This window comes from Micropterus salmoides, unplaced genomic scaffold, assembly GCF_014851395.1.
Source record: "Micropterus salmoides isolate LMB-PRFRI ecotype aquatic unplaced genomic scaffold, ASM1485139v1 Ms_hic_scaffold_4, whole genome shotgun sequence".
Taxonomy (NCBI): Eukaryota; Metazoa; Chordata; class Actinopteri; order Centrarchiformes; family Centrarchidae; genus Micropterus; species Micropterus salmoides.
In genome coordinates, this window is record NW_024043372.1 from 22463381 (window position 1) to 22480204 (window position 16824).

General features: G+C 38.5%; 1 protein-coding gene across 3 annotated transcripts in view; it reads left to right on the forward strand.

The window, feature by feature from the left end:
- Window positions 1–14673, forward strand: part of rad18 (RAD18 E3 ubiquitin protein ligase) — a 36647-nt gene extending 21974 nt beyond the window's left edge. For 2 of the 3 annotated variants that reach the window (XM_038696934.1, XM_038696935.1), the window contains 2 exons: window positions 3796–3840; window positions 14048–14673. In XM_038696934.1, coding sequence (XP_038552862.1) covers window positions 3796–3840; window positions 14048–14147 — 145 coding nt within the window. In that variant the 3' untranslated portion in view covers window positions 14148–14673. Of the gene's footprint in view, window positions 1–3795; window positions 3841–7913; window positions 7980–14047 lie in introns of all 3 variants that reach the window. The other variant, XR_005441464.1, reaches the window with a different exon arrangement.
- The last annotated feature ends 2151 nt before the right edge of the window (window positions 14674–16824 follow it).

Genomic DNA, 16824 nt, shown 5'->3' on the forward strand with positions numbered 1-16824 from the left:
TACTTGTGACTGCTTGTGGACACAAAGGGCCTGATTTACTAACATCCCAAATTAAGAGTACTAAATTGCGTGTGCATTCTAAAATATTGCACGTGAGATTATTATTATAATTGTATTTAAATGAGTATTTTAATGGTTTCCGCCATGGAGAGTCAGGAGGGAAAGCAGCCACTGCGTAAAAACCGTGGTTTGTTTCATTCAGTGCGTCCTGAGTATGTGGAAATCATATGTATGAAACAGCTACAGTATGCTGGAATGACCCAGACGCGAGGAAATGCCAGCAGATCGTGCTTCATCCGGCCAGAGGAACAATCAGCGACCCCAACGCCCCATTCCCTCTCTGATACCTACAATGGGTTGTGTCGCTATTACGAGCGGCGCACTGTGAACAGTTGGTGATCGTTCCCTCTGGCTGGATGAATTTTACGCGTGATCCATGCACTGCTGCAGCGGGCTCTCCGCGGCCCTACGCAACTTTCTCAATTCTTCCATCTCACAGAGAAAAGAAGTCGGGTTGAAACGAAATTTTTATTTTATTGCCGTGAATGCTAATATAACAGTATTGCCAAAGCTAAAGGAAAATACAAAAAAAACCCAATTCAAACAATTAGAATAATATTATCTAATAGCCTATTGTTAATTTCTCTACGTTTTCTTTCATTCTGCATGCACACCGTTAGTAGATCAGTTTACGAGTTATTTTGCTGGTGATATCAAGTTTGCACACGTTTTTACTCACCAAAACCTTTAGTAAATCTGGCCCAAACTATGTGTTCAAGCTCCAAGGCCAGCTATGAAGAGCTGCATACAATGATCAGGCCAAACACCCACTATATGATACAGTATATATTTAGGAAGTATCAACAATCAGATAAGGACCACTTAAAGTTAAGTTTTAGTTTATAGCAGAGGGGCGCTAAAAAAACACCGAAGTTTTCAGTTTGAAAGTGGTTGTGCTCCTGCGCTAGCTGCTGAGCCTCACTGATAAATTTTGATATTATGTTGTCCTACAAGGAAACCAGACCTTGTTGTTTTGTGAACAGATTCAGCATACTTAATTTCTTCCAGTCAACATTTGCAGAAATACACTGCTGATATCGTTTTGGTTTTTTTTGCCAGCTGGTTCTCATGTGCAGCAATGAATCAGAAAAACACAGCCTGTAGAAGTGGCCTATATGGCAATTCCAAAGGGAAAACCCAGTGTTTGCTAAAGGTGTGTAAGACCGAAAACAATGTGTTCACATACTACATCAACACTTAAGGGGAAACCTCTTCTCCAGCAGTTACAGCAGACATTTGATTTTGTTTAATTTATTTAGGACATCATTGTTAAGGTTACTTCATGTCACAGGTTCATCTGTGTTTTCTGGCAGTTGACACATGTAATTTCTGGGAAAACGGCAAGTCTGAGAGTAAATGCTAATAATTCTGTCTGCTCATGTTAGTTACATCGTTGTATTGTATAGTATTGCGCAACATCGAATCTATCCCTGTTAATGTTTACTTTACTGATGCTAAATAGCTGGATGTGTAACTTGAAATAATAGGCCCTCTGCTTGAAACCTTCTCTGTTTGGGGATTCATGAGAACTAACTCTGTGGTGGCACAGGGTCATGTCCTGTTTGGATTAACCTGCATACTGAACACTTTATTGGATTTTGTTTGATAGATGGTGGGTCAGAAGTCATAATAGATTATGCTTCTGACCACACACCATTTTGCATCTCTGTTTATTTGTCAAGAAAAACCTTAATTTTTCATCTTCTTTGTGACCAATTATTCGTCAGGCCTGTCACGATCACTGCATTGCATTTCATTTAAGCGCAAATACCAGGCAGGGGTATCTTTAGGACTGTAAGGAGTGTATTGCAAACATTTTTTACAATTTGTATGTTTAATTTGTATGGTAATCTGAATGTAACTGTGTATTATAGTGTATGTTGGTGCAGCATGTTTTATTGGCTGGATTTTAAGTGAGGGTTTTTCGTGTGTATTTCAGTCATTCCAATTAATATACTTACTCATTACTTTCATTTCATCAGTCACTCAGAAATACAGAAACTATTATTTATGCATTTTATTTTCATTTTACACCCCTAATTAGACTGACATATTTTTGTTTTAGACTGTTTGAAATTAAGAAATGTATTGTGATGGAAGATATTGTTTATAATTTTTAAGTCTACCAGTCACGTTGTGCTCTTAATGTGCATACTGGGTTTACTAAACTGAGTGGGTGCAACTAATCACTTGTGACGGTTTTCTTTATGTTTTTTTTAAGCCATCAGACACTTGATGGGAATAATATTTTTTTATACAAATCTTTTTCTGTCTGTTGTTTAATATCACACCAATCACACCAGCTCTTTCAAATGCAAATAAAATCAAAGTCAGTGAATCAAACGACTTCAAAATAACAAAAACAAACACGTGGTTGCAAGGTTTCTCTGCAGCAGGACAAGGTACAAGGTAGATTCATGTATTGTTTTACAAGACAGGGTTGTATAATGAGATTAAGTTGTAATTTAGCCATAAACTATATGTTTGTGACAGGAGTTTTAACAACCTGAACAGTCTAGATGAGCTGTTTGGGAGGGGAATTAAAACAACAACTGCACAACCCCCTTGTCAAGTTCAAGTAACAACAGAATAGTCATTTTGTTAACTGCATTATGGAAGCCTTTTTTATTTTTAGGGTCTGTGATACAGAAAACCATCTGCTCATGAGTCTAAAAAAAATTGGTATTGTTCAGTTTCTTTACAAACTCAGGAAATGTATACAGGTTCAAACCAATGCACTAAGATTATTGGTTTGTTTTAGGGATGCACAGAATGTTCGGCCACTGAAATTAATCGGCCAAAAATAGCAAAAAAAAAAAACTTTCGATGTTCGGCCTAATGCATCAAAAGACAGAATAAATTTTACTGAACAATTACATTGACATGTCGGCAGTGTGGAAGCATTCTAAAGTGTCAGAGAAAGACGCAAAAATCGGTGTTTGCAGACACTGTTCTGCTGAATTGTTTCCCAGCACATCCACTCCATCTGTGGCTGAGTTCTCAGAAAAGGCAACAAACGGTCTGACACGCTTTGAGTGTTTCTGTCACTTGTTTCTGAGAAGGCGATTAAGCTAGTTGCACCTAAATTTGGAGTGCACACATTTCAAGCCTTTATGGTAACTGAAACGGACCATCATTTTCTCTTTTTAAAAGTCAAGTGTTGCGGTATGAGAGTCCTACCTGAAGAGAGGCTATTAAGTTGTCATGTTGTGCGATACGAGAACCACACACAACAATTATTTATCATATTGGGTTGGACTTGATGAATTTACCGCGAGGATACACATGTGACAACATCCTTATTTTCAAAATAAGGTGTCTATCCAGTTTGGAAATAAGATTAATTGGATTATATTCACAGAAAGTATAAAAAATATTACATGTGTCCATTAGAAGTAAATGGACACATGTAATTTACTTTACCGGACCCTTATGGACCTCAGACCCACCCACCATAGTTTCTTCAAATCCTGTGGGAAACACTGAGTAAAAAGCACATTTTGACTATTTAATTTATGCAGTGGTTTAAAAAAAAAAAAAAAGCAAAATGAATGGAAAAAATGTCAATCAACTTGTTTGGTGTTCGGGAAATTTTTTCATTATATTCCAGTTTCGGCTTTGGCCAAGAATTTTCATTTCGGTGCATCCCTACTTTGTTTATTGAAACAGCAAAAACCCTGTACCTGTTAAACTTTCTAAATGACATGTTCCCCCTTTCTTCCTCTCCCATCACAGTTCTATTTCAGACATCTTTGGTCCAGAGCCTGCCAGAAACTTCAAGTAAGTGAATCTGCGAATCTGAATTTTTAGTGTCTTTACAGTATATTTTCAATAACAAGTAAAGTTTACTTACTTAATAATGTCAAAATGTCAACACACTATGGGCAAGCTGATGAATGCTATGCATACTAGGCATGCCAAATACACTACCATACAACCCTACCACCCATCCACACTACTCCGTTTTAGTTTACAAACCGAGAATTAAAACGAATACATTCTCCGTCCACACCAGTGTTTTAGCTGTGTTTTGGAGTTGATCTCCGTCTACATTAAAACGACTGGAAACGCACAGCTAGTTCAGGTACACTGGGCATGCGCGTGCAGATGTAAACATGAAGCAGACGGTCTATTCTGTAGTTACAGAAGGCGAAAAAATAAATAAATACAGATGAAGAAACAGACCAGTTTTGTTTGTTTTTTTTTGCACGCACCAAGTCGGCACAAAGTAAACGGCGACATGCACAGTACAAGTGTAGGCACATAAGTGTTATTTGCACCGTACAGAATATTTTAATAAAAATACCATGTCAAAAACCCGGCATGTAGCATAGTGTTTCTGCTTGCATGTCTTGTAAGACCCAATCAGAGAGCCGAGCGTGAGCAGCTGCGTCATCATTTCCAAAGTTCTCTGTTTTAGGTCTTAGTTTTTGCTGACGTAGTCTGGATGGAAGGTGCAAACGTAGCAAAAGGTCTCAGTGTAGGCAGTAGTGTGGATGGGGCCTTAGAAGAGCCTTTGTGCCACTTGTTGCCTCTTAAAGCCCAAGCCTTATACCTGAGAAAAACAAAGAAAACAAAAGACCATAATATGTGATCAGGTCCAAGTAAGAATTGCTCCAATTTAATTATAAAACTGTGTGCTTGTGAAGGAACATCATAACTTTCTCGAGCACAAAGCATATTATTGAAAACAGGCTCTGTCAGTACGGGTATATTTTCCATTTGGTAAGTAAAATATTTTTTCTTAAAGTGCAAAAAAAGCTTTGCTATTGAAAACCCAATTATTTTACTATTATACTAAAACATAAATTATATTAGAGTAATTTAAAAAATTTATTAATTTATCAACCCGCGACTCTGTATGCAGGATAAGCGGTTGACTGTGGATGGATGGATGGATGGAGTAATTTTATCAAAATATTTAGCTCCTTCAAATTGATGAATATGTATTTTAAGGAGTATCAAGTGAGTCTTGTACCACAAAACTGAGGATTTAAACTTACCTTAAAGTGGTGCCTTTTTAGCAACCAAGTTTGTCGCAGCCAGCACTATGCAACTAGCTAACAGACAATAGCTGGCACATGGTTAAAGCCTACTGGGTGGAACTCGCATTTTTGAATGTATGGTTAAATAGGCCGTCGACATACACATATACTCTGTGTGTGTGGTCAAATAGTTACTACAGATTTGCATCTTTTAAAAAGAAAAATAAAATCCATTATTTAAACTGGTAGCCTCATTGAGATCATGATCTCTTGTTTAAGTAATACCTATGTAGAATAAACATATATGTATGGACAGACAGAAATTTTGCAAACATGAAGAAAAGCAACAAGTGGAGTTGTAAATACTTGAGTATAGTCTTTTAAAATCATCAAGTGAAATGAGAGAATTTCAAAAAATTTTTGTGGCTCATTCCATTTGTGAGGGGGACTGTATTTTATACCAGTTCCAAGTGCGGTTTGAACATGTGGTAATGTTAAAACATCCTGTGATCTGACATTGATGAGTGCTGTATTTATGAGACCGAGAGCAGAGGTAGGGTTAAAGAGGACCATCCTAACTTATCACATAAGATGCAATGGTGAGTGAGGAATTTATGACCTGTGATAAAGAGCAGTGCGGTGTGATGCACAGTCAAGAGTCTTTATGGTGGAGTGTGAGTCATGCATACACACAATCACCAGACATATTTGTTGACTTGCATAAGAGAAGCATCTATATCTATCTATACAAAAATACAATTTTGACATGCAAGTTTGTTTGATAAGAGATCTAAAAAATAATCATGAGCGGACTGTGGATTTGTAACGGCCACATTAAGAGCCCGTGGCACATAAAATAATCATCAGCATAAAAATGCACGTGTTTATATTATGTAAATGTGATGGTTGGTGGGTCTGTGGATTTCTGAATTACATTTCTAGGGCCTATTTTTAAATTTTAGTCATCCACTAATGTACATGAAGAGTCCACTGACAAATACTCAGCCTATCCAGCAGTCCAAGGATCATATGTAGGTGTTTACAGCAGAGAAGTAGCTCTAGCACAAATGGTTAGTGTCTCTCTATGGCCATAGTAAAAGAAGCAGAGCAGCTAAGCCTGCTGTGCTTTCATAGATAGATGGTATAGGTAGTGCTAGATAGATGCTTATCACTCACGGCTTAACATTGGACAGCATGTCCTTAGCGTCCTCTGTGACCATGTATTGTAATGCTTTTCCTTGAGCATGTTTGGGACCTTCACTTATCAGAGACAGCGAAATAGCACTGCTCATCAAGTTACTCTTGTGTACAGATTGTTGGGAAATAGTGGACAGGTTTGTTCTTGGTGTCCCTGAGCACCAGGTGATTTTGTAGACAACGCAACGTCCCCGGAAAGATGATTTTATCCAATTAAAGTCAGAAACTGAGTTATGTCAGTGATAAATGTAATTGTCAAGAGGTAGTGGTGGTTGTATTTTGAAGCAATTACAGATGTGACAAGTGGACTCAGTACTGAGACTTAATATATACTGTATTTTCTGTGCTCTGTTTTATTTGCCTCGATCATTTTGAAACTTTGCTATTAATGCTGTCATGTCAGTCAAAGGATTTTGACAATGCAATACAGCCACACAGGACTAACAGCTGCATTTACATGCAAACTGCGCACTAGACAAAGAATCATACCTTTTTATCTACAGAAGGTGGCGCTGCTTAGCCTGCATTGCATTGCATCTTCTCCCCCTCTCTTAATTTGCTGCTGGTGTAGCCATGTGCTGCTAAACTAACTCTTAGTCGGACAAGTACAAATAACAAACTAAAGTACATTATTATAAATGTTAAGTACAGATAACACACTACTAAGTAAGTAAATTATAATTGCATTTTAGCTTTTATAACCAGTTCAGATGACACCATATAAGGATGACCAGATGTGAATAGTTGAAATTCCGGACAGGGGAGTTGGCAGTGGGCGTGTCCTCCAGTCCATGACATCCAGTTTTAACAAACAGTGAAACGCATGAAAGTCAAAATGCAACGCTAAAATAATTTTTGTTCACATAGTCAGCTGTCTGTCATTCAGAAGAACCACACTGATTGTGTTGTATGAAACAGTATGTAAATCATGATCCGTTAAATACAATTTATTTCATTTTATTCATCGGTGCGCTACCATGACATCTGTCTGCGTAGCATGTGTCAGATCTCTCCTTCACCATGGCTGGTAGTGACACCTGTCGCTCCCGTCCTTGCAACTGCAACTTCCACTATCTTCTAGAAAACAAAAAGGGAAAAAGAGCACGCAGACGTGTTACCTTGTGGCTATAACAACTCGGTTATATGTCCACGATACCCTGCAGTCCTCGCTTTAGCCAATGGAGAGCCAGAACGGTGCCCACCTGTGGGCAACACCAAAATAATGTTTCACAATGATCAGTATTTCATGTTTTATGAAGCTATAACTAATCAAAACTCAGATTTAGTCTCATTTTCGGGACGAATAGGGTAGGATTCGAGACAACTGATCGTAATTCGTAACACTACACCATGTCCTTTCCTGGTTCACATTTTGCTCACTTCTGACAGATATGTAAAATTTTGTTGAAAGAAGAATATTTTCACACACGTGCACTTTTGGCGCCCCCCAAAGAGGTTTTAGCGAGCGCCAAAGGAAAATGACCAGCGCCAAAATGATGAGAATTGAAAAGAAAAAAAAAAAAGCGTTTCAGATATTCTCCTAATGTGTATTAATAGCCATTTATCAAACAACTGTTGAGCAAGCAGAACATGAACTTAAATACAACGTCTTGACTTCCAGTAGTCACCTCCTGTCATCCACAGCGTTGTTTTTGTCTTTTACACATGCAGCTGGCGATGAATTAATAAACCAGTGGCTGCGTTGGTTTGACTGCGCCTGAACGCTCCCATACAAAGGTGAGCTTGCACTACTGGGAGAGATGACTTCCTGTTATTTCTCACAATATAAAAGCCTTTTGTGCTTGAAATGTGCTGGTAGTCACCGGTACTACCACTTTTACATTTTACTCTTTGGCGTACCGGCACCGGTCCTCTCCCCTGCCCTCTCTAAATCAGGTATATCTGGGTATTACGTGAGGCTCACCTGTTCCCGTTCTCGCCTGCCTGCTGACCTCCGCAGGGAGATCGGGAGCCTTTCATGCAGCCGTGTGCCTCAAGCTCGTCAAAGTCAACCAATCACAGCCTGGAGGAGGCGGGACATTAAAAAATGGTTGAGGCACTACAGCAAACTTTAGAAATGTGGAACTTGTTGTTCTGTATGCACGGTTATTATTATTGATGAGTTACTAGGCTACTTTACATAAACAAATGAGAGACTAACCACCAAGTAGAGTATTTGTCTTGCACAATAATTGAATGACTGAAAACAACCCACAAAAATTAAACTGCTGTTTTTTCCAACTGGAATTAATATTAGGCTACTAATGATAAGCTATAGTAGACTATAGCCTACTATGATCTGAAATTATAATGAATACACAAACATTAGCACTAATCAAACCTTAACCACAGTGGTGTAGGCTAATATTAGAGAAAGGTTTTATTAGTGAAACCGCTTAATCTCAACTAATGAACTATCTGTAAGCAAATTATCCAAATCAAGTGTAACCTGTAAATATATTATTATACTAACATTATACTTTTATTCCTTTTTTCCTCCTGGTTGTAGATATATTTTGTTTATCAAATGGTCAGAAATGACAAGAAAATGCATCTATTTTGTCATAAGGTAACTCATCGCCTTTACTGTACGCGTACCGGCCATGCTTATTGTCGCACAAAGTCACCCCCCAAAGGCCCATTCTGAGCCAGGAAAAACCCTGACTTATTAATGTTTTTTTAATTGTCAAATGATACTGCCTAAAATATTACATTTATCTGTGGCACAATACAGTTTAAAGACAGTTTTATCATCCTACCTTCCTATTTTGTTACCCAAACACAGGTAAGTCTGTTTCAAGGACATTTCACGTATGGAAAGCTTTGCTGTCGCACTACTGACAAAACAACAGGAGCACATACATCTGACTGTGATTTAACCTTGTGTTTCTTGTGGAGAATCCAGACGCCATCTCTTTCTGAATGACCTTGAGGCAAAGTCCAAACCTGCCAGTGTTCATTCTTAACGTCATCATTCCACACAGCACATTTATCTGTATATAGTCATAGTACACCAGCAGTGTTAGGCCTTGGAGTGCCTCATCAACTCAATGGGTGGAAGCCAAGTCTGTACTTGTAAACGTGTGAAAGGAACTTTTATTTCTATCAGGCAAGGCTTTATCTCCATCCTCCAGGCCTTTTCAGACTCTGGCAATGATGACAAGTTAACTGTTGATTGTTTTAGTCCTGATCCACCCCAGAGGCAAACTGCCTGCTTACCAGTAACTCACTATACTCTGTTATAGTCTCCATTCTTCTGCTGCCTGCATGTGGACTTGTGAACCAATTTCCAATGGAATTTTGTTTTTCAAGTCCATCCAGTCACAATCAAGAAGCACTGGACCTTGTCACTGGCTTGAGTGTGATGTACATCTGTATAATGTGCTGAAGAGAACACTTTATGTAGAGCTGCACGATTTTGCGAAAAAGTCATATTGCCATTATTGTGGACAATATTGCGATTTGCGATGTGATTATAATGGAACAAATGGCACTATGAGTCTACTTGCTTAATTATCAAGGAACATACACAAAATACGGACTTTGAAATGTGTATTTCTCAACTTGAACAAAGTTAAACAATATTTATAACAATAACTTGTAAAACAGAACAAGGGAGTGTGTTGCTCTACGGAGGAGGCGGCTAGAAGCAGCAAAAATTGGCACACTGGCATCGGCTCAATGTAGCCTACAACCTCTATCCACAACCTCAAGGAGGAACTGTATGTGAGTGTATTATATGAAGAGTATAAAGTTAAGTGAATTGTAAACTGCTAGTATAACAATAATATATTACATGCTACATTCATTATAATTTCATTTAATAGTATACTATTTTACCACTAGTTGAATATTAAATCCAGTTACAGCTGTTTCATCTCTGTGGGTTGTTTTTATTCATTAAATCCTTGTGCAAGCAAATGGCTCTACATCGGTCTCTAATTTGTTAATGCTCAGTACTAACTTGTCAATCATGTTGTTCAACATTTAATAATTTACTGTAGCACGTCAAACTTTTTTTAATGTCCCGTCCCATCCAGGCTGTGATTGGTCAGTTGACGAAAAGTGACTGACAAGTACACGTCGGCTCTGTGAAAAGTTGAACATGTTGAACAGCAACAGGCACCGATACAGCCAACGTTAAATGTCCAGCGAGCCAAACCTTCCTTATCTTCTCACAGTTTTCTTCTGTCTTACTGCTTCAGCTGCTGCCGACGTCTCTCTGTCTCTGGCGAGTCTGAGTTTTGAATGATTAGCAGCGCGGCGGGGCATGGAGGGGGGTTACGACTGTATACTGCTCATAAGTTATTTTTCTCATTGTATGAAGTGTTATCTGATCATAGGGACACATGCGAGAGCCCGGTGTGGGCAGAGATAATTAGCAGACTTCAGCGCAAACCGAGAAGAGAGCTCAAACACATCTTTTCCATTTTATTAAATCACACACTTTTTGCGGTTATGTAATCGCACGTGACGACATCACGATTGCGATTAGATTAATCGTGCAGCCCTTGTTCCACATGCAAGACACTGAGGTTTGAGGGCTGTCCTTCAGTTTCTGAGCCGTGTTATCTGAACTTGTCATAGGAGGGATCTCAGTGTTCACCAGTTTGTCAGCGGTGGTCAGTAATGGGGCTGTAATTTAACATTGCATGCTGAGCTGTGGAGCCCAGCAGGGCTCACATAGTAGCAAAAATATTGATGTGGCAGTTGGTAATCCATAAGGGAAAACTGCTTATTTAAAGTCATTAAGCCCTGAGTCCAGATGTGTCCCTCTGACAACATTAAGGTTTCCCTCGGAATACAGACTTCTTGTTTACCAACTGAATCGAAGTACAGATTTTAAAGTTGTCTTGACAAAAGAAATACTATAATAGGAATCATCTTCAACTGGAGAATTGGTGTAAACTAGTGATGGGCAATGATTAAAATTTGTAATCACGATTAATCGCATAGTTATGCGCAAAATTGAATAATGAATACTAAAGTAGTCTATTGCACATTTTTTATTTAAATGTAATGCTATGTAAACTAAAGTGCAATAACATGTGGTTTGCAAACACTTAAAACAAATAAGGTGCTTTTTACCAGCAGTATTCCTTTTATGCAGTAGCAATAAAACATTAATGTAATCAAATCAAATATAAAACCAAAGCTATTTGCCACTGCCAGTGCATTGTGTTTAATCTAGTTAGTTAAAATTCGTTACCATCCACAATCATTCCGATTGTTTCGAGTCCAGAACCACAATCATAACAGGCACCTTCTGAGCAACAGGTTAACATATATAAATCTGTTTTCTTGTTTTTTGTTTTCTGAACAGGTATCAGCAGAAACATGTTTTCTTTTATCAGGGAGCAGCATAACAGTCTATGTTCAGTAGCAAGTGTCCCTGTTAGAGTGAGGTTAAGTAGTCGCCTCACGCACACACGCCTGCCTGCTGCCGAAGTTGAATTGTCTTGAACTTTTTGTATGCAACACGGAGCACAAATCATTGGAAGAGACACTGATCCTTGCTGTTTGTGAGTTTCCAGAATCTATTACTGTTTACTAAATAGGACATCAACAGGAGGGAATTTGCATGGCAGAGCATCCCCACAAAACTAAATGTAGGCCTATCAGGTAACGTAATGTATAATTTTAACTTAAGTTAAATAGGCTTAAGCTGTGTAGCGCACAGAAGCCATTGCTCTCCATAAAGCGCCTGCCGTTTACTTGTCTCTTCCTTTCTGTTCACCGGAGCAAAGAGCGACCCTGCGGGGCCAAGAGACTATGTTCTGATTTTAGGAACGTTTCTAAGACCGACATCTTCCCCAATACTAATCAGCATGCAGTGTGTAGCTATCCACTTCGCTATGGTTATTGATCGCTTGTCTTGCTTTTGTACGTATATCTATTTCTTCCACACGCAGCAGCGTAGTCTGCCGAAGCCTTCCCCCACTGCTTGTTTAGGTGGGTGATTTGCAGGTTGATCAACATCCCGCCCCTCCTGTGACCCAAGGTTTGACTGTATGTGTATTCAGAGCCAGTGAACAATGGACTTTCAAAATAATAATAAAAACTGCATTAACATGTGATAAAATAATTGTCTGCGTTAATTAATTGATGCGGTAACATGATAATAATGCGTTAACATGCCCAGCCCTGGTATAAACACGTATTTACCTACAAATAGATTGCATTAACTGTGTCAGGAGGGTGTATTGCATTTACTCCTCATACAATTTTCAGGATAAATATTCAAAATGGCTAACTATTATTATTTTTATTCAAACGGCATTTTGTTTTAGTGAACAGAAAAACTAAATGCCGTTCCCAGAATTGGATAAAGTCTCGTGCTGTGGCAGATTTAATTAAGGGTTTACCTTATCATTAAAAAATACTTGCAGTATAATCAGATGTATAGTGTATGCTATACTACTTATACTAAAGCTATGCATGTACAACTTCTACTGTTAGTAATATAGTGTTTGTGTCGAGAGCAGTTTGAGATATTCTTATTATTTTGTATTTTACATATTGTGTCAGAGTGACTGGGCTGTGATCTGTGAATATAGTAAGTAAGTTGTATAAGTTGTACATTTTAGCAGCACAGAAAGACCAATCAAATCATGACCTGTGAGCTAACGCAATGTACAGGATTAAGACAAACCTACAGTGTCTGTCTTCCCTGCTTAAGTTGACTTAATGTTTGTATTACTTGTTCTGGTAAGAAATCTTCCTTTTCAGTCACCCAGGTCCCAAAATGGATATGTTTTGTCTGTCACTTTGCTGGATGGATAGACACTGGTGTGTAAGAGCTTTGTGTTGCATGAAACGTTGAATTTCTTTTTCTTTTTAATTGGACACACAGAGTTATATCAAAGTGATTTATACTGTGGTGAGCAACCACTTAGTCCACTGTAATGTATTTGCTGGAGGGGTGTCGAGCAGAATGTTGCACAAGATAGTCAAAATAATTTTCTGTCACTTGAGCAGCATGATAATCAAGTATGAATTCATTCAGGCTATGCTCCCTTCATTTCCCCTCAGTTGATTGCAGTCTGCTGAATTTATATTGTCTCCTCTGAATTTGTTGGTCAAAGTAAAGGGGCTTTTGGTGTTAATTGACTGTATGAACTACTGGTTATGTAGAGGCAACTGCTAGCAAATAAGCATTCATTTTACCTTCTCATTTACCACATTCATTATGACTATTTTTGAAGCCTTGGTAGACTTGTTGCATCAAAATAATGGTTAAAGTATACATGTTGTAATCATGTTTTTGAAGAGATTAAATTGTAAGCTTTTCCCCACCCTCTCAAAAGTGAGTTTTCCCAGGACACCGTTTTCACCATTACTATTGTAGATTGATTGAAATAGTCTTTATGGCTTTAAGACCTATAGGCCTATAGCTGATTTATATTCCAGAAATGAACATCACGGTCGGTAGGTAATTTACTGCTGTAAGCTTTTTTGGTATTGATAGATTGTGTGCAGGAGCCAAGCAGTTGGTGTATAGTAAATGTATATGATTAGTGCACAGCAGTGCGACAAAAAGGTAAGGTGTCTTACTACAGAAAAAGGAAACATTGCACCTATTCAGATAAGCGTATGCCGCCGCAGTGCATTTTATTAGCCTGGTACCTTGAGCACTATTTGCTTATACTTTTACTTTATTTTTTATTTATTTATTTATTTTTAAATTCAACAAAATGTTCAGGACATGAAAGTCTGCTAATGATGCAACCTTAATTTTGTTTTTGTATTATTCTTCCCCATTCACAAAAGATTAAAACATCATCTCTGGAAATGTTCTTTCATAGAGACACAGAGAGGACCTCAGTCCAAAAGCAAGCATCCAGGTTGAGACGAGATGATGCAGCTTCATCGACTTCCCTCGGAAAACGGCGGCGTAAAACGTAATGAGAGATGGAGGAGACCGAGAAAGATCTATCGCCCACCAAATCAACACCAATACACTTTTGACTGACTTTCAAGCATATCAAGAAATTTTTTTTTTTGCACATTCCTGTTCGGTATTTCATGGGATTTTCCAAAGTTGCACTGTTAATGTGTCATGGTATGAATAAATGTTCAGTATTTTAACATTTTGTAGTCCTGTGATCCATGATGACCTGTGGCCCCAGAATTTGATCAGGTTAGAGGGTAGTAAGAGGGCTATGACTATAATCATTTGAATCTGTTTTAAAAACTATTTAGTATGGTAGAGATTTAGTTTCTATGTGTAGACATAAGCAGACATTATTATAATTTCTACTTGTTTCCAGTGTCCCAGTTAATATCCAGTCTGTCCCATCTACTGCTGCTCTTAATATTGAATCCAAGTTATGTTGTTGTTGTTTTTTCTTTATTATCTTAATCTTTTCTTCATTTCATGTTACATTGTAATATGCAGTTTAAACTGAAATAAACCTGTAGAGGCATCTGATAGTTGCGTATGAACACTTTTTGGGTTACATATTAAGATTTTTCTTTAGCTGCCCATGTAGTCCCATACAGATGTTGACATTTTTGTACAGTGTACAGAGCAAAACTTTTGGACTTTGTCACTGTGGTGTAACTATTGAATTAGCAGCTGTATAAATGATTCCCAAAAATGCACTTTTTTGCTAACCTTTTGCCGCCTTTTCAAAAATCCCCTCGTTTTGGTTTTATTTTTTCGGCCAACTTGGATGAGGAGCTCAGTTACATCTGCATCTGTCATTTGCATTTTCGAAGCATGCAACAAATCTGGAGCTTTCAAATTGATTGTTTTCTTTGAAAGAAAAGTAACCGAGGTCAGTTTAATTCAATCATCTCGATTCTTGTGGAAACCCCAGGTCAACGCAAGCCAGTGTGTAAACACTTAAGAAGAGGAGGTGGTGTTTATGTATACGTGCGTGGGAGAGTGAGCAGGAACACATTTGGGAGCCAAACTTGATTGGAAACAGAGCTCGTCTGGAGTTGGAAACTTGGTTCTTCTGACCCCGTCATGTCCCAGGGACATTGACGGACACAGCTTGAATCATATCAATGTGGCATGCTCATTATACCACACAAACATACACACCTCTGATCCCATTGCATCCTTACTTCTTCCCTATACAGTAATGCTGTTTGTATCTGGCTTAATTAGCAGGACTGTTTGAAACACCAGGAGAGGACTGAGTATCTGCTGGTCCCTGCTTAGATTTGGGAAGCAGTGGACCAGGACACACACACACACACACACACACACACACACACACACACACACACACACACACACACACACACACACACACACACACACACACACACACACACACACACACACACACACACACCACCTCTGGGAAAGATTCACAGAGACTTTACCTTTTCAGTAGAAAGTCAGTATTTGTCTTTGTATGGCTGGTAATGTTGAAGGGGATATTTGGCATCTGTCCAACACAAGGTAAAACACTTTAAATCTCATAAAACTACAAATTATACCAACCCCCACCCCCCGTGACAGCCTTTCATAACCGTCCAAATCTCCTAAGAAAGGATAATCAGTGTGAATGTCATGGTAAGGGATCAGTTAGATTCTCTCAGGAAGGCAGAGCAGCAGACCTACAGGGGCACATTCACACTCAGGAGCGAGCGTTCTGCATGAACTTTCTGCCCCTGACTACAGCTCTCATTAAACTCTGCATGGAGGACACTAATCACTAAGAGTCTTTTGATCCAGGAATTAGCCAGAGGCAAGAGGTGCCCACACTAATAGGGGAATGTCCATACCTCAGTGTCAGATTTCTTTCTGCATTAAGAGATTATGACCATAGACTATTTGTTCACGAATATCAGCAGCACAATTACTTAGAATAACTAATTACTGTAGTCGGCTTCATTTTCTATTGGTTTGTAGTTTGCAATTACAGAAACAACCATCAAATGAAAAGGTCATTTGAAGCCAATGGACATTGATGAAGGAACCCTTAGGAAACTCCTAAAATATGTTCAGGCAATCCATGGACAGTGTTTTTTCTCTGTAGTTTGGAGTCTGCTTTGTCTTTTCCTTATGAAGTAGCACTTCTATCAACAACAGCTCATTTGGCATCAGTGTTGTCCTCCTTTTTGTGCTTGGACAATTTTCACCTCTGCATTCCAAAACAGCTCAAAAACAACCTTTGTCAGTGCTTTGATGGACCAGCGTGGCTGGCAAGTGCCTTGAAACAAGGCAAAAGGAAACACACAGCGCCGGTATAATGAAAATGCGATAAAATGAAACTTCCATGAAAACATAATGAACAACAAAATGGTGGAGCCAGGTTTATAGTACAGCACCAGAACATGGAGTAAAATACACAATATAAATATAAGCATGAATGTGTATTGAATTTGCAGTCCCATGTACCACGTTATTTTATATTGTTTCAGTAGTTCAAAGGAGACAACAGACCAAGTTGGCAGCATATAATTATAATTTCCCAACACCTGAAGAAATACTAGAAAAATCACAAGGTGTGAAATTTTGTAAGTTACTTGTAATAAATCTTGAGTTGAGCCATGTATATGAAACACATGTCCATCTTGTATGATAATCTGTTTTAGTGCTACAACATGCAAAGTCCATCCC